The sequence below is a fragment of the Schistocerca serialis genome, chromosome 5 (genome assembly GCF_023864345.2).
Source record: "Schistocerca serialis cubense isolate TAMUIC-IGC-003099 chromosome 5, iqSchSeri2.2, whole genome shotgun sequence".
Lineage (NCBI taxonomy): Eukaryota > Metazoa > Arthropoda > Insecta > Orthoptera > Acrididae > Schistocerca > Schistocerca serialis.
In genome coordinates, this window is record NC_064642.1 from 511,970,701 (window position 1) to 511,988,521 (window position 17,821).

General features: G+C 44.3%; 2 protein-coding genes across 2 annotated transcripts in view; one reads left to right on the forward strand and one right to left on the reverse strand.

Moving 5' to 3' along the window:
• Window positions 1–10,274, reverse strand: part of LOC126482040 (transmembrane protease serine 11D-like) — a 167,624-nt gene extending 157,350 nt beyond the window's left edge. Inside the window, exons 1-3 of the mRNA XM_050106013.1 lie at window positions 10,255–10,274; window positions 9,799–9,940; window positions 3,493–3,606 (exon numbers count right to left, since the gene is read on the reverse strand). Of these exons, the coding sequence (XP_049961970.1) occupies window positions 3,493–3,606; window positions 9,799–9,940; window positions 10,255–10,274 (276 nt within the window). The remainder of the gene's footprint in view (window positions 1–3,492; window positions 3,607–9,798; window positions 9,941–10,254) is intronic.
• A 4,837-nt stretch (window positions 10,275–15,111) lies between these two features.
• LOC126482041 (trypsin alpha-3-like) overlaps window positions 15,112–17,821 on the forward strand; it is a 117,271-nt gene continuing 114,561 nt past the window's right edge. Inside the window, exon 1 of the mRNA XM_050106014.1 lies at window positions 15,112–15,192. The gene's annotated coding sequence lies outside the window, so the exon portion shown is untranslated. The remainder of the gene's footprint in view (window positions 15,193–17,821) is intronic.

Consider the following 17,821-nt stretch of genomic DNA (forward strand, 5'->3'; position numbering starts at 1 on the left):
CCTTGGGAGATCTGGTGAGTAAGATGTATGAGACAGGCGAAATACCCTCAGACTTCAAGAAGAATATAATAATTCCAATCACAAAGAAAGCAGGTGTTGACAGATGTGAAAATTACCGAACTATCGGTTTAATAAGTCACAGCTGCAAAATACTAACGCGAATTCTTTACAGACAAATGGAAAAACTGGTAGAAGCCGACCTCGGGGAAGGTCAGTTTGGATTCCGTGGAAATTTTGGAACACGTGAGGCAATACTGACCTTACGACTTATCTTAGAAGAACGATTAAGAAAAGGCAAACCTACGTTTCTAGCATTTGTAGACTTAGAGAACGCTTTTGACAATGTTGACTGGAATACTCTCTTTCAAATTCTGAAGGTGGCACGGGTAAAATACAGGGAGCGAAAGGCTATTTACAATTTGTACAGAAACCAGATGGCAGTTATAAGAGTCGAGGGGCATGAAAGGGAAGCAGTGATTGAGAAGGGAGTGAGACTAGGTTGTAGTCTGCTGCCGATGTTATTCAAAAAAATGGTTCAAATGGCTCTGAGCACTACGCGACTTAACTTCTGAGGTCATCAGTCGCCTAGAACTTAGAACTAATTGAACCTAACTAACCTAAGGACATCACACACATCCATGCCCGAGGCGGGATTCGAACCTGCGACCGTAGCGGTCGCTCGGTTCCAGACTGCAGCGCCTAGAACCGCACGGCCACCACGGCCGGCCGATGTTATTCAATCTGTATATTGAGCAAGCAGTAAAGGAAACAAAAGTAATATTCGGAGTAGGTACTATAACCCATGGAGAAGAAATGAAAACTGTGATGTTCGCCGACGACACTGTAGTTCTGTCAGAGACAGCAAATGACTTGGAAGAGCAATTGAACGGAATGGACTCTGTCTTGAAAGGAGGATTAAAATGAACATCAACGAAAGCAAAACGAGGATAATGGAATGTAGTAGAATTAAGCCGAGTGATGCTGAGGGAATTAGATTAGGAAATGAGACACTTAAAGTAGTAAAGGAATTTTGCTTTCTGGGGAGCAAAATAAGTGATGAGGGTCGAAGTAGAGAGGATATAAAATGTAGACTGGCAATGGCAAGGAAAGCGTTTCTGAAGAAGAGAAATTTGTTAACATCGAGTACAGATTTAAGAGTCAGGAAGTCGGTTCTGAAAGTATTTGTATGGAATGTAGCCATGTAAGGAAGTGAAACGTTCGATTCCCGGCGGGGTAATGGATTTTCTCTGCCTCGTGATGACTGGGTGTTGGGTGATGTTCTTAGATTAGTTAGGTTCAAGTAGTTCTAAGTTCTAGGGGACTGATGACTATAGATGTTTAGTCCCATAGTGCTCAGAGCCATTTTTTTTTTTTTGAGTGAAACATGGAAGATAAATAGTTTGGACTAGAAGAGAATAGAATCTTTCGAAATGTGGTGCTACAGAAGAATGCTGAAGATTAGATGGGTAGATCACATAACTAATGAGGAAATATTGAATAGAACTGGGGAGAAGAGGAGTTTGCGGCACAACTTGACAAGAAGAAGGGACTGGTTGGTAGGACATGTTCTGAGGCATCAAGGGATCACAAATTTAGCACTGAAGGTCGGCGTAGAGGGTATAAATCGTAGAGGGAGACCAAGAGATGAATACACTAAGCAGATTCAGAAGGATGTAGGTTGCAGTAAGTACTGGGAGATGAAGAAGCTTGCACAGGATCACAGGATAGAGTAGAACGGAGAGCTGCATCGAACCAGTCTCAGGACTGAAGAGCACAACAACAATAACACTGATACTTAACTTCTGACCGTCTGCAAGGAATACTGTTGAGGGCAGACAGACCAATAACTCTCAAGGGTGAAGTGGAAGTGCGAACTGGGTGACGTAAAAATCTCTCACTGGGATTTTAAATGATTTCGCTTTGTAATTAGCATACTGTATTTATGCTCTTAAACACAAATAAAAAACTAAGTATTGAGTTACATTAGTATTAGAGATTCACTGACGGAAACAATAGCAATAGGAAAAAGTAATTAATGTACGGTATAATATTTCGGGAGTATATTTGTATAATTAATATATTAGTCCGCCCCGGTAGCTGAGTGGTCAGCGTGACAGACTGTCAATCCTAAGGGCCCGGGTTCGATTCCCGGCTGGGTCGGAAATTTTCTCCGCTCAGGGACTGGGTGTTGTGTTGTCCTAATCATCATCATTTCATCCCCATCGACACGCAGGTCGCCGAAGTGGCGTCAAATCGAAAGACCTGCACCAGGCGAAAGGTCTACCCGACGGGAGGCCCTAGCCACACGACATTTCCATTTCCATTAATATATTTAAGTGATTAAAATTGTAAGAGCAGAGGTTAATCTAAGAGCGAGGTATGTCATTGCGTATATGAAAGGCTGGTAGCCGCCAGAATGTTCCATGCAAACAGTAAGCGTGCATAACTGCGGTATGTGGTCGAGCGTTATCCTGTTGGAAAAAACTTCATGGAATGCTGTTCATGAAACACAACAGGTCGAATCAGCAGACTGACGTGTCTAGTAAGCAGGCAGGTTGGGGGAGACTCGCGACTGGCCCCCTTCTAACCATGACTCGGCCATCACTGGCACCGAGGTAGGACCAGCTTTCATCAGTAAACACAACAGATCTCCACCCTGCCGTCCAATGAGCTATCGCTTGACACCACTGAAGTCGCAAACGGCGGTGGTTTGTGTCAGTGGAACTGTTCTTGAAGGACCGAATTGTATCAGTCCGTTCTGCCACTGTGGTACCAACTGCTGTTCACATTACTGCTGCAGATCTGGTACGATGCGACAGAGCCAAACGCTAAACATGACGTCTTCCCTCTCAGTAGTGTCACTTGGACATTCGCAACCCGGTCTTCTTGAGATCGTACATTTTCGTGAGCACCGCTGCGACCAATCATGTACAGCCAAGTATTTCAGCAATATCGCAGAAGGAACGTCCAGCTTCTCATAGCCGTGTTACACGACCTCGTTCAAAGTCAGTGAAATGTTGATAATGATGTTTTTGTCGCCTTAAAGGCATTCGTGACTAACATCAATTAACCACGTCCAATATCAGAGGTAGCTAACGCTCACGAGGTTCACAGAGAGTTTTTAAACCAAATCTGGTGCTACTAGAGCCACTCTTATGCGACTGGTGCGAAATCTGAATAGGCATCATCTTTTAGATGTAGAAGCACGCCTACCAACTTTCATTCATGTTGCACAACTCCTTCACAGTATTGCGCTCTTTTTTGTATCAGCGTAGCTTATAAAAGATTTTACATTCCAGGTTGTATAGGTAAATGAACTATACTAGTTTCTACGCTAGAAGAAGTATCCTTTCTTTTTCCTATCCCTTATAAGATTTAGAGAAGCGAGTGGATGGACAGTGTCAGGTAGCCAACAGGTATACAAGTAAATTGACAGCGCCTGATGTTCTAACACCGAGCTCTCCCTTACATTCGTAAAATTAGTGAACTCACCTCGGTTGATCCCCAACCGACCACTGTGGCTGTGGTGCTGGCGGCTGTCTGCTGACCTGAAGCCGACAGAGAGACGGCCTGTATGGTCGATGAGAAGGACAGCGACTGCGCCAGCTGCAAGAAACGAGACCACACTGACAGCTAACAACCAGAGGGGGAACTTATCTGTGCATCAGTAGAAAGCGAAGGAACCTGTCCTCTAACACATTAAATGTCACGAGACTGACTCCTTCAGAGCTTCACACCCAATGCCGTGGCCTGGCCTGGCGGTGAAGCTCTGTGCTTGGCAGTCAGCGTGCTAATATTTATAATGTTCTACACTAACGTCTGCGACATGACGACCACTTTACTTCTTTTGAGAGTTTTCCAGCAGTAGAGACCCCTATGTGGTTGCGCAAGCATTACATCTTAGAACTTCCTGAAACTTCGACTCTCCCCTAGTTCTAATTACAAGCTAAACTTAAATTCATATACATGCTGTTTAACTGTTTGTGTATGTAGTCGGTTTCTTCAATGCTGCCATTACAAAGTGTTTGTCATTAACATATCAGTTTTAATCTATTATTTTATCTGCTCTCAACCTGATTCGGTAAAAAAAACTATGAAATACATTCAGAAGTATGCACGTAAGACAGTTTCCCATTGCTGGGTCACCCTTTTATGGTTACTCTCGAAACGAAAAGTAATTGTACAATAGCACTAGATGCAGAGTTTCAGTCAACTCATATGTTTTGATCACACTGGCTTCACCATATTTTAATAAACTGTTATTAATAATTATTACTGCGTTTGCTAATCCAAAGAACTTGTCGAGGTTCATAATGTCCAATGAGACATTCTCCAAGTCAGTACGAAAATTAGTGCTTTTAATCTCATTTATTATGTTTTGCGAGTTTTAAAACATAAATTTAGTATCTAAATTGTGCAGTGTATTAATGAAGCAATTAAATTTATTGCCTACAAAATAGTAGCCACGGCAGCCTAAGCAGATAAAAAAATGTTCAAATGTGTGTGAAAGCTTATGGGACTTAACTGCTAAGGTCATCAGTTCCTAAGCTTTCACACTACTTAACCTAAATAATCCTAAGGACAAACACACACACCCATGCCCGAGGGAGGACTCGAACCTCCGCCGGGACCAGCCGCACAGTCCATGACTGAAGCGCCCTAGACCGCTCTGCTAATCCCGCGCGGCCCTAAGCAGATAATAATGGACGAATCAGTGTTGGCTCAATTGTCTCTGAGCACTATGGGACTTAACATCTGAGGTCATCAGTCCCCTAGAACTTAGAACTACTTAAACCTAAATAACCTAAGGACACCGCACACACCCATGCCCAAGGCAGGATTCGAACCTGCGACCATAGCGGTCGCTCGGTTACAGACTGAAGTGCCTAGAGCCGCTCGGCCACACCGGCCGGCGACGAATCAGTGTATCCTCCTGATATATATTTGCTGGGACCCTTAGTTTTGTTGTTTGGAGATTCCTAAATACACGAACGACGGCTGGATTAGCTATGTAAGACGCCAGTCTCTAGACCACCGTGCCTAGACAATGTCTATTAAGTCTTAAGAATTCTAAATTGCGACGAAATTAATGTTGGACAGGACGCCACGAATCCTTCAACACATCATTTAGTTGTGTGCCAAACAACAACGACAGTAACACTAACGCACACACACACAGAAAGAACCGCAGCACCAAAATACAATTAATGTATAGTAATGAAATTTTGGGAATACATCTGGCTACATGCGGCAACGGCCTTGCCGCAGTGAATACACCGCTTCCCGTGAGATCACCGAAGATATGCGCTGTTGGGCGCGGCCGGATTGGTGACCATCCAGCCGGAATGCGCTGTTGCCATTTTTCGCGGTGCACTCAACCTCGTGATGCCAATTGAGGAGCTACTCGACCGAATAGTAGCGACTTCGGTCAAGAATACCATCATAATGACTGGGAGAGCGGTGTGTTGACCCCACACCCCTCCTACCCGCATCCTCCTCTGAGGATGACACGGCGGTCGGATGGTCCAGGTAGGCGACTCGTGGCCTGAAGAAGGAGTGCTTTTTTTATCTGTCTACGTAATATATCTAAGTGGTTAACATTGTTAGGTCACAGGTAAATGTAAGCGAGAGAAAAGCCATCGCAAATGTGTAATGCTTGTGCGTTATTAGCCAGTGAAATCTACAGAATGTTGAATGCAAACGTGCATGCATTGTGTACTGCAGGTGCCGGGCGTCAGTTTGTGGAATGGAGTTCCATGCCTGTTGCACTTTGTAGATCAATACATCCACGATCAATGATATTCGTGGATGAGGCTGTAGCTATCGTCCGCCGATGTGCCACACGTGTTCGATGGGAGACAGATGTGGTGATTCAGTAAGCCAAGGAAACATGTAGAGCCTGTTGGCTTACAACGGCAGCATGTGGCTGAGCGTTATCCTCTTTGACAACAAGCCCGGGAATGCTCTTCACAAATAGTAGCACAACAGCTCGAATCACAAGATTAACATACAATTTTGTAGTGCGTGGGATAGCAACGAGAGTGCTCATGCTGTCATTCGAAATCGTAGCCGGCCTTCCCTCCAGGTGCAAGTCCAGTGTGACTAGCATACAGACACGCTTTGTGCAGGTCCTCAACTGGCCTACTCATAACCGACACACGGCCATCAATGGCACCGAGCCAGAGCCAGCTTTCACCAGAAAACACAACAAACCTCCAATAGTCTCTCAATTGACAGCACTGAAGTCGGAAATGGCGTGATTTTGGGTCAGTGGAATGCACGCTACATGGCGTCTAGCTTAGAGTTGTCCTTAAAGTAATCGATTTGTAACAGTTCGTTTTGTCACTGTGGTGCCAATTGCTGCTCAAGTTGCTGCTGTAAGTACAGTCATCCGCGATAGAGCCTTACGCTGAACACGATGGTCTTCCTTCTCGATAGGAGAGCGCGGACTTCTTGGTACCTTACATTCTCGAGACCATCTCTGCCAGCAACCATGTACAGTGGCTGCATTCCTGCCAAGTATTTCTGCAATATCGCGGAAAAACATACAGCTTCTCGTAGCCCCATTACAGGATACACTAGTCAACAATGGACTAAGTAGGACTAAGTGTGTGAAATCCTATGGGGCTCAACTGCTATGGTCATCAGTCCCTAAGCTTACACACTACTTAACCTAAATTATCCTAAGGAAAAACACACACCCATGCCCGAGGGAGGACTCGAACCTCCGCCGGCACCAGCCTCACAGTCCATGACTGAAGCGCCCTAGACCGCTCGGCTAATCCCGCGCGGCAGTCAACAGTGGATTTTGGTACAAAGTACATATAAAACTTAATTCTTTATTGTAATGTGACATGAAATGTGAAATCAGAAAGTGTCCATCACGTCAGGATTGAAAGTTATGACCTGCAAGTTATAAAACTTAGTTGAATTTACTGCATAATTTTTAGTGCTTTGTGTTTGAAAGGAGTGTGATAAAAGTTGGTGCAGTGACTGTTTTGTTTTTAACTTTAATCTGAACTACTTTTTGAATGTAATCTGTAACATGAGGCCGTCCGAGGTGGCCGAGAGGTTCTAGGCGCTACAGTATGGAACCTCGCGACCGCTACGGTCGCAGGTTCGAATCCTGCCTCGGGCTTGGATGTGTCTGATGTCCTTAGGTTAGTTAGGTTTAAGTAGTTCCAAGTTCTAAGGGACTGATGACCTTAGAAGTTAAGTCCCATAGTGCTCAGAGCCATTTGAAACATTTTGTAACATGAGTGTATTTTACATGGTGTATTTAAACCCTCCAGTCACGTAAATTTGCATACTCTTCCTTCTATACTATCTCATGTCTTTGAATATTTCTTTTCTTTTTCAGGAATTGATCTGGCGAAGTTCATTCGACAGAAAAGTGTTTTCTAGACATTCAAAATGCAACATGAAGAAATCAATACGTGGATGTACAAACCATCCCAATTTACTTTGTTATATGTGTGGTGAATTCACGACAAGGAAACAAAGTCCACCAATTTCTAACTTACTGAAGACGTCGTATCATTTATACTACAAATGCCAACTGGGAGACCTGGATAAAGATTGGGCACCAAACATAACTTGCACTACGTGCAATTCTGAACTAACAAAATGGCTGAAAGGAAAAAAACACTCACCATTTTGCATACCAGTGATCTGGAGAGTGCCTCGAAATCATTTTGATGATTGCTACTTCTGTTCGACAAACGTAACTGGCTTTTCATAAAAGAATAAGAATATCATTATGTGCCCTAACCTGCCCTCAGGAATTATACCTGTTCCCCACTGTGAAGACATGCCAGTTCCAACTCCTCCACTAATGTGGGAAGTTCCAAATTCTGATCATGAATCTACAAACGCTGAGGAAGCACAATGTCAGTCAAGTGAATAGGAGCACTTTCCAGGACAGAGACCACATTTAATTACACTAGCAGACTTGAATGACCTAGTTCGTGGTTTATACTTATCCAAGGAGCATGCAGAAATTTTATCTTCACGCCTTAAAGAATGGAACTTACTTCATGAAGAAACAAGAATTACTCACTTTGGGCAACGTAATAAAGATCTGATGACATATTACCATGTTGTGGGCAACGTTTGTGCTTGTAGTGATGTAGTATGATTAATGAAACAGTTAAATATATCATACGATGCTGCTGAGTGGCGTTAGTTTATTGACGCTTCCAACACAAGTCTGAAGGCTGCACTATTGCATAATAGCAATACGTTTCCATCTGCACCTGTAGGGTACTCTATGACTATGAAAGGGAACTACGTTAATTTGTCAGAGATACTTGAAGCTATTAAGTATAAGGAAGAAAACTGGATAATATGTGGTGATCTTAAGGTGATTTGTTTGCTAACTGGTCTCCAAAGTGATTTCACAAAGTATTGCCGTTTCCTTTGTGTTTGGGACGGCCGTGCAACAGAAAAACATTATACGGTTAACCAGTGGCCACCACGAGAGAAATTGGTGCAGGGAGGGAAAATGTGAAATATATACCTTTGGTGGAATCTCAAACTGTTTTCCTTCCCCCACTGCATATTACGCTCGGTCTTGTGAAGAATTTTGTCAGGGGAATGGACAAAAATGCTAATGGTTTCATGTATCGATGTGAAGTGTTCCCTGAATTTTGTGACGCCAAACTGAAAGTGGGGATTTTTATTGGGCCACAAATTAGGAAGTTGATGCATGGTAAGAACGTAGAGGAAAAATTAAGTCAGTTAGAACTTGCAACCTGGCGTTCTTTCAAGGATGTCGTTCAAGGTTTCCTTGGGAGTACAACAGCATAAAACACCGACATATTAGTGGGAACTCTTTTAGAGAACTATAAAAATCTTGGATGCAGAATGTCACTAAAAATGCACTTCCTTCATTCTCATTTAGATTTCTTCCCTACCAATTTGGGGGCGGTTAGTGACGAGCACGGAGAAAGGTTCCACCAGGACTTTTTGCGAAAGGAAAGCTGCTATAAAGGTAGATGGAACCCTTCAATGTTAAGTGACTACTCTTGGTTTTTGAAGCGTGAAGGCTATATATCCCACAGAAGGAAGTTATCATCAAAAAGGCTCAACCCTCCACCATGAACATCATCATCGAGCAATGAATGTTGCAATTTTTCTTGTAAAACTGTAGATTTGGCCCAGGATACTAGAATAGGGTAGTTTTGTGCCATTAAGTATGTTATATACTGTCTAAATTTAGTGTATACCACAATAGTCTCTGTTTTTCGATATTCGCATTTAAAATCGTCCGTAACAAATAATTGAAGGGTGATAGCGAAAATATAACTGCATTTTCAGATTCAGCAAGTCCAAATTAGTTAGGTCCACCATGTTTTACCTCTGTACCAGACAAAAAAAATGTTGTATAGTGATATCGTTCAAACTCAGTGAGATGTTGACAATGGTGTTTGTCGCCTTAAAGGCATTCTTGACTAACATTAACTCACCACGTCCAATTTCAAATGTAACTAACAGTCACGACCGTTACAGCTTGTACTTAAAGCAAAACAGCGAGTAATGTTTTCTACATCACAGCATATTGGTCGGTGGTTTTCGTTACTGGCGCCACTGATACGTAACTGGCGCGGTATCTGAGTAGATATCATCTTCCAGATGTAGAAACAGGCCTACTAATTTCGTTTACGTCGTACGTCTCCTTCTTGGTGGCGTGATTTTTTTCCAGCCAGTTTAGAAACAATAAAAAGAAACCTGTGTAGTTGCAAAGGGTCTGCTGTAGCACAAGAGAAAAAAGAGGATTAGGACAAGGGGAGAGTTTACCTTGAGCAAGGCGACGTCGTTCGTGTAGGCCATCTCATCGAAGCCCTCGTGAACGACTATGTCGGTTACTGCTACCACCACGCCGGAGTCGGCGCTTAACTGGGTGGTACCGGCGTGGACGTAGATGGCCTCCACGGTGTACCTGAAATAAAAAAAAGTGGGCTGTATCTCTACGCTCCTAACAGAGCGTGCAATGTATTCTGCATCACAGCAAATTGGGCGGTGTTTGTCGTCCTTAATGGTGGAGCCCACTGGCTTCAGGATCTTACGATAGTTCTTCTCCGCTTTTTCCAAAATGCAACACGAAAATTTAAACAGATTTTAAAGTCAAGTTGATGTTGATATTTTCTTCAGATCATGTAAGTTAAGAGGTTAGTAATGCCTCAAGAGACGGCAAAAACAAACATTCTTATGAAATTTGTTTATTATCAAATACACAGCGGCTTCATTACGTACAATATTTCATGTATCTTCATGTTCTACTCTGTCATAAGGGAAATTCCCGTAGCTAATTAAACGTTGATGCAGACAGAGAGAAACAGCCAGAGACGCTTCCACACTCAGTTCGTAGAGCCCTTTCCCCTCGAAAAGCAAATGTCCAGAGTTTGGGTCTCGGTCCGGCATACAGTTTTAACCTGCGAGGAAGTTTCATATCAGCGAACACTCCGCTGCAGAGAGAAAACTTCATTCTGGAAACATTCCCTAGGCTGTGGCTAATTCATGTCTCCGCAATATCTTTTCTTCGTGGAGTACTAGTTTTGCAAGGTTCGCAGGACAGCTTCTGTGAAGTCCGGAAGGTAGGAGACGAGGGACTGGTGGCTGTCAAGCTGTTAGAACGGGTCCTGTGTCGTGCTAGGGTAACTCAGTTGTCGCAGTTGAGATGCTGTGCGGATAGGACGAGTTATTTACGTCCTAGCGACGGCAAGCAGCTTAGAGGAAGTGCTGTGATAGCAGCGAAGCGTTCAGAGTACACAGACGACGTTCACATGGCTAACTCTCTACGGAAACCGACAGTGAAGTTGACGTTTAAGAACAGATCTGCCCGACCAAAAGCGTTTGCAGTTGAACGTTTCTTGAGAGAAGTGGTGACACTCGATCTTCGCGAATTGATTGGAATTCATCTTTGGATTGTAGCAAGTGTCATATATGTAAAACTTATCAATGGCGATTGCTGCGACAGACTAATTCGCTCATCAGGTTAGTGTTATAAGTTCCTTCACTCCGTTGGGAATGTAGGGACTGTCCTTATTGAGCCATCGGTCGTTGGAATAAGATCAGTGCGTGTCTCTGAAGTACCATTTGAGGTGACTGCACGGCAAGTAACGTAGACACTACAGCAATACAGGATGGTTCTCAGCCATACGGAGGAAAAGTGGTTGAGCTTCGAGACGTATCCGTTGTCAATGGTCAGAATCGATCTTCACAAACACGTCGTCCCTTTTGTACCTATTTGTGGCTGGGGGCCCAACCTCGCACATGCTCTTGTGTGACAAAGAAGGTCACGTGCGTTCAGAGGGCTTACAACGACGAATTGCTTAATTGCCGATAGGAGAGAACCTTGACCAGCAACGATTCCAAGCTAGGTCCCTCACATACGTCGAGGCAGTGCGAGGAATAAATTGATATGTGTTTCTTTCAACGGTTTTATTGCTATTTCTCTTCTGCACGCCTTTGAAAATGTTTCCACAAAGTTTCGTTATCCTATGATCATCCGTTTTCTATGGGGGCCCTCTCAAGTTCTGAATGTTTGATTACACTAGTTAACAAATTTAAACTTTTTTCTGCATCTGGTTTGTAAGTGGATGGATTTACCTAGTTTTGGGGTGTTGAATACACTGGTAAAATCAGTTTTTCTCTATGACGTCACATTTCCTAGAAACACACCAGAATAAGAAATTATAATAGCAAAACTTGACACAATTAAATAAAACAAAAATACACATTCAGAACGTTTGAAATCAATAGTATTTTGTATGTACAGGGTTATTACAAATGATTGAAGCGATTTCACAGCTCTACAATAACTTTATTATTTGAGATAATTTCAAAATGCTTTGCACACACATACAAAAACTCAAAAAGTTTATTTAGGCATTCACAAATGTTCGATATGTGCACCTTTAGTGATTCGGCAGACATCATGCCGGTAATCAAGTTCCTCCACACAAGGCTCAGCATGTCCCCATCAATGAGTTCGAAAGCATTGTTGATGCGAGCTCGCAGTTCTGGCACGTTTCTTGGTAGAGGTGGTTTAAACACTGAATCTTTCACATCACTATGCGTGAAACTTGCCCGCACGCGTTCAACCGTTTCTTCGCTCACTGCAAGCCGACCCGTTGATTTCCCCTTACAGAGGCATCCAGAAGCTTTAAACTGCGCATACAATCACCGAGTGGAGTTAGCAGTTGGTGGATCTTTGTTGAACTTCGTCCTGAAGTGTCGTTGCACTGTTATGACTGACTGATGTGAGTACATTTCAAGCACGACATACGCTTTCTCGGCTCCTGTCGCCATTTTGTCTGACTGCGCTCTCGAGCGCTCTGGCGGCAGAAACCTGAAGTGCGGCTTCAGCCGAACAAAACTTTCTGAGTTTTTCTACGTATCTGTAGTGTGTCGTGAACATATGTCAATGAATGGAGGTACAGTGAATTTATGAAATCGCTTCAATCATTTGTAATAGCCCTGTATATATCGGCATGACGCCAATAAAAGGTCCAAATTAGTTCAGAAGAGATTTTCACCTTTAATCGTCTTTGGTTTTTGAAAACTGCGACGACGGAGCTCTTCTTTTTTTTTTTGCCGTTTCATCACTCTCCCTAACAAGACCCCAGCAGTAGTCACCCATCATCGAAGGGTTCCAATAGCTTTAGTAACGGTTTCCATGGTAAGAATGTATTGGTGAAAGCGTTCACCATGCTCATCGCCTACGGCTCCAAAATTTTTCGGGAAAAAAATCAAGGTGAGAATGTAAAAAGTGAATTTTAAGCGACATTCTACACCCCGTGATGTTATAGTTGTCCAACAGATCAGTCACAATGGTAACATAGTTTTTATCTTTTCTGTTACCCAGAAAGCCCTTCACAGTTGCTTTAAAAGAAGACCAAGCAGCTAATTGGATATCGGTGAGATTGGTATCAAAGGTTGGATCTTTCAATAATTTTCTTATTTGTGGTCCAACAAATATATCCCCTTTCAGCTTTGTGTTACTTAATTTGGGAAACTTCTTTTAAGTGATTGCCGGCCGCTGTGGCCGAGCGGTTCTAGGCGCTTCAGTCCGGAACTGCGCTGCTGCTACGCTCGCAGGTTCGAATCCTGCTTCGGGAATGGGTGTGTGTGATGTCCTTAGGATAGTTAGATTTAATTAGTTCTAAGTCTAGGGGACTGATAACCTCAGATGTTAAGTCCCATTGGGCTTAGAGCCATTTGAACCATTTTTTTAAAGTGATTGAAGTTCTCGATAAGGCCCAGCTTGATATGAAGGGGAGGAAAAATGAATTTATAGGGCTCAACCAATGAGGTATTGTTCACATATACGTTTCCAGGAACATATGACTTCCTTATAGGCCATTCCTTGACTGTATAATGGTTCTTGGTATCACGGCTGTCCCAAAGGCACAAAAGGTGATACTTATGGAGCATTAGTATAAGCTGCATTCAAAAAGAAACTAGCCGGTGGTTGTAAAATGAAAAACACTGAAGGGATCGTAACGTTATAACCTAAGGAAGAATGTGCGGATCTATACCAGAGCTGAGGCCCCAAACTCGCAGCTGGAGGGCATGGGAACATACCTGCCTGTTGACTGAGCCAGCACGTGCACATGTCGAATGTCCACTGCAAGCAGAACTGAAATGCCGAAAACAGAGTAATGGAGGCTTTAAAATAAGGGTAAACCTGGATATTGCCGTTCCTTACAGCGGAAGGAGTGGGGGCACAAAAATTCATTGAAGAATAGCGCCACTGTTGGCACAGGTCTGCTTGTCCGTTGGAATACCAACGCTCACTTTTCCCTTGGGGCAATAAATGCCACCGTGACTCCCCTGTCTTCAATAATGATGACATCCATCTGCTAGAAAATTGTGTCGATAATGTCGTGTGGCGTTTCAGACCGTGCGTCTTCAGTCAACGACCTCCGTCCTTCCTTTAATCGTATGTAGCACGCTTTGCACTCTGCAATGTCCATCCAGTACTCTATGTACACTCGTGCGATTTTTCGATGAATATACCTAGTGAGCCTTGAGCAGCCGTGGCGCAGTGGTTACACACTGGACTCGCATTCGGGAGGACGACAGTTCAATCCCGCGTCCGGCCATCATGATTTAAGTTTTCCGTGATTTCCCTAGATCACTCCAGGCAAATGCCGAGATGGTTCCTTTGAAAGGGCACGGCCGACTTCCTTCCCCATCTTTCCCTAATCCGAGCTTGTGCTCCGTCTCTAATGACCTCGTTGTCGACGGGACGTTAAACACTAATATCCTCCTCCTCCCTGAGCAGCCGCTGGTGAAGTATCAGTGCAGCAGCAGTGCAGTAGCGAGTCGCATATTTAGCTTTCATATTTGTTTTGTAGTTTGATTCTTAATTTATTTCCGAGTGTTTGTGCGCTTGCATATTTAATTACATAAACTCCTTGCGTATTCTCGTATTTGAGAGGAGTTTTATTGCTTATTGATAGCTGTAAAGAATAAATTCGCGGAGTCGTTAGTCAGTTGTTTGTTTTGGACAGTCGGCATTCTGTTTATTTCGTAGAGACAGTGCTTGCGGAGTGACGTGTGCGAGCAGCAGTAGCAGAAACTAGTCGTATATTCAATTTTTCGTATTAGTCCCGCAGGTGTAATTCAAATTACTTTGTGTCTTTGTGTGCTTGCGGAGTGAAATTTTTCGGATCTTTGCGTATTTTCGAATTAGAAATGGGTAGTATCAGATTTTAATAACAGTAGAGTTTAACATCGCGTAGGCGGTTGTCATTTGTACTAAGACAGTGGTAGGAACGCATTGTAATATCTGTACGGTGACGTAGTCGTGGTCACTTGATTGCTTGGTTCGTAAGTAGTTGTTCATATATCGCAGCTCAATCTAGCGCTGGTGAAGCAACTGTGCAGTCGCATATTGGTGTTTTATTTGTCGCAGCTCTATACGTCCAGATATTAGCAGTAGGATGGATAAGGTGTGTGCTTGGTGTGTGCAGGCGCAGGAGGAACTGGCCGCGGTTCGCGAGCAGCTGAGCGTGCTGTTGGCCACGGTCAGCCGCCTTCAGGCTGCTGCCTCGAGGTGCAGCGACGGCGGAGGGTCTAGCGCGTCGATTGAGACACCCCAGGTGTCGCTTGCTGTGTCCGCTGACTCAGCCGCCGAGGCACCTTCTAGTGTACCCGGCGCGTTGGGGCCGCCCTCACCTCAGGGTGAGTGGCGGACTACAACGCGTTCGCTTCGCCCGAGGCGGAGGGTCAATGTGGAGACTGGTCTCGTCCGTTTATCCTGTCAGTGGGCAGGTGGCCACTCCTTCAGCAGGGCCCGAGCAGGCACACGGGTGCAAAGGCTTGCTGGTTATTGGGAGCTCCAACGTTAGGCGGGTGATGGAGACCCCTTAGGGAAATAGCGTACAGGGCTGCAAAGAATTCCAATGTGCATTCGGTTTGTCTGCTGGGGGCCTCATCCAAGTTGTAGAGGCGCCCTTGCCTGCGGCTATGGAGCTTACGGGGTGCAGTCGTCTGCAAGTAGTTGTCCACGTCGGCACCAATGATGCCTGTCGCTTGGGTTCTGAGGCGATCCTCAGTTCGTACAGGCGGCTGGTGGATTTGGTGAAGACCACTGGCCTCGCACACAGAGTGCAAGCAGAGCTCTCTGTTTGTAGCATCGTTCCCAGAGTGGATCGGGGTCCTTTGGTTTGGAGCCGAGTGGAGGGTCTCAACCAGAGGCTTCGTCGACTCTGTGACGGTCTTGGGTGCAGATTTCTAGACTTGCGCTATTGGGTGGGAAATTGCAGGACGCCCCTAGATAGGTCAGGGGTGCACTACACAAAGGATGCGGCTACTCGGGTAGCAGAGCACTTGTGGCGTGCACATGGGTTTTTTTAGGCTAGGCAGTAGTGCAAGGTGTCCTGATGAACACTCACCAGTCGACGTGCAGGCAGGAAAATCACGACGCTCTCAGTGTAAAGACACTTCAGCTATCAAGATATTAGCAGTAAATTTTCACAGTGTTCGGAATAAAGTTCCTGAATTAACTGCCCTCCAGGAAGCGTGTGACGCGCAAATTATTCTCGGGACTGAGACCTGGCTGAACCCTGAGACAGGAAGTTCTGAAATATTAAGTGAGGGTTGGAACGTGTATCGGAAAGACAGATTAGACACCGTAGCAGGTGGTGTCTTCATTGCAGTTGACAAAAATATTGTGTCTACTGAGGTCGAAGTAGAGTGTGATTGTGAAGTTATCTCGACACGTATAACAGGGCTAGGAGAAATAAAGTTAATTGTTGGGTGCTATTACCGGCCACCAGGTTCCACCGTGACAGTTCTAGAATCATTCAAAGCGAGTCTACACTCTGTATCACAGAAGTACCCGGATCATGCTATATTAGTCGGAGGCGACTTCAGCCTACCTAGTATACACTGGGATGTCTATGGATTGATTTCAGGTGTGATGTCCTTAGGTTAGTTAGGTTTAAGTAGTTTTAAGTTCTAGGGGACTGACGACCACAGATGTTAAGTCCCATAGTGCTCAGAGCCATTTGAACCATTTAATTACAGGTGGTACAGACAAGCCGTTGTGTGAATTACTTTTGAACACATTATCCGAAAACTGTCTTGAGCAGCTAAATCGACAGCCAACGCGTACTGGAAATTTTTTAGATCTGGTAGCCACGAACAGACCAGACCTCATCGACGGTGTCAGTGTTGAGACAGAGATTAGTGATCATGATGTTGTCATTACGACTATGGTTACGAAAGTTAAAAAGTCGGTCAAGAAGGCTAGGAGAGTATTCTTACTAGAAAGAGCAGATAAGCAGTTGTTAGCATCCTACTTAGTAAATGAATCGACTTCAATTCCTTCCGGTACGATGGACGTGGAAGAATTATGGGCAAATTTCAAACACATTGTAAATCACGCTTCGGAGAAGTGTGTGCCGAAAAAGTGGGTTACGGACGTAAAATAGCCACCGTGGTTTAACAGCGCAATTCGGAGAATGCTCGGGAAACAAAGACAGTTGCACTCGCGGTACAAGAAAGATCGGCAGAATGAGGACAGGCGAAAGTTAGTAGAGATTCATGCTGCTGTAAAAAGAAGGATGCGCGAAGCATACAACCACTACCACCGTCATACCTTAGCAAAAGATCTTGCTGAAAATCCAAGGAAATTCTGGTCTTAAGTAAAATCGGTAAGCGGGTCGAAGGCTTCCATCCAGTCACTCACTGATCAGTCAGGCCTGGCAACGGAAGACAGCAAAACGAAAGCTGAAATTTTACATTTAGCATTTGAGAAATCTTTCACGCAGCAGGATCGCACAAACATACCGCCGTTTGAGTCTCGTACAGATTCCCGTATGGAAGACATAGTGATAGACAGACATCCCTGGGGTTGTGAAGCAGCTGAATGGGTTGAAAATAAATAAATCGCCAGGTCCTGATGGGATTCCAACTCGGTTTTAAAGAGAGTACTCTAGTTAATTGGTTCCTCACTTAGCTTGCATTTATCGCGAATCTCTTGCCCAACGTAAAGTCCCGAGCGACTGGAAAAAAGCGCAGTTGACGCCTGTATATAAGAAGGGTAGAAGGACGGATTCTCTAAATTACAGACCAATATCCTTAACATCAGTTTGTTGCAGGATTCTCGAACATATTCTCAGTTCCAATATAATGAATTTCCTTGAGACAGAGAAGTTGCTGTCCATGCATCAGCACGGCTTTAGAAAACATCACTCCTGCGAACCGCAACTCGCCCTTTTTTCACATGATATCTTGCGAACCATGGGTGAAGCGTATCAGACGGATGCCATATTCCTTGACTTCCGGAAATCGTTTGACTCGGTAG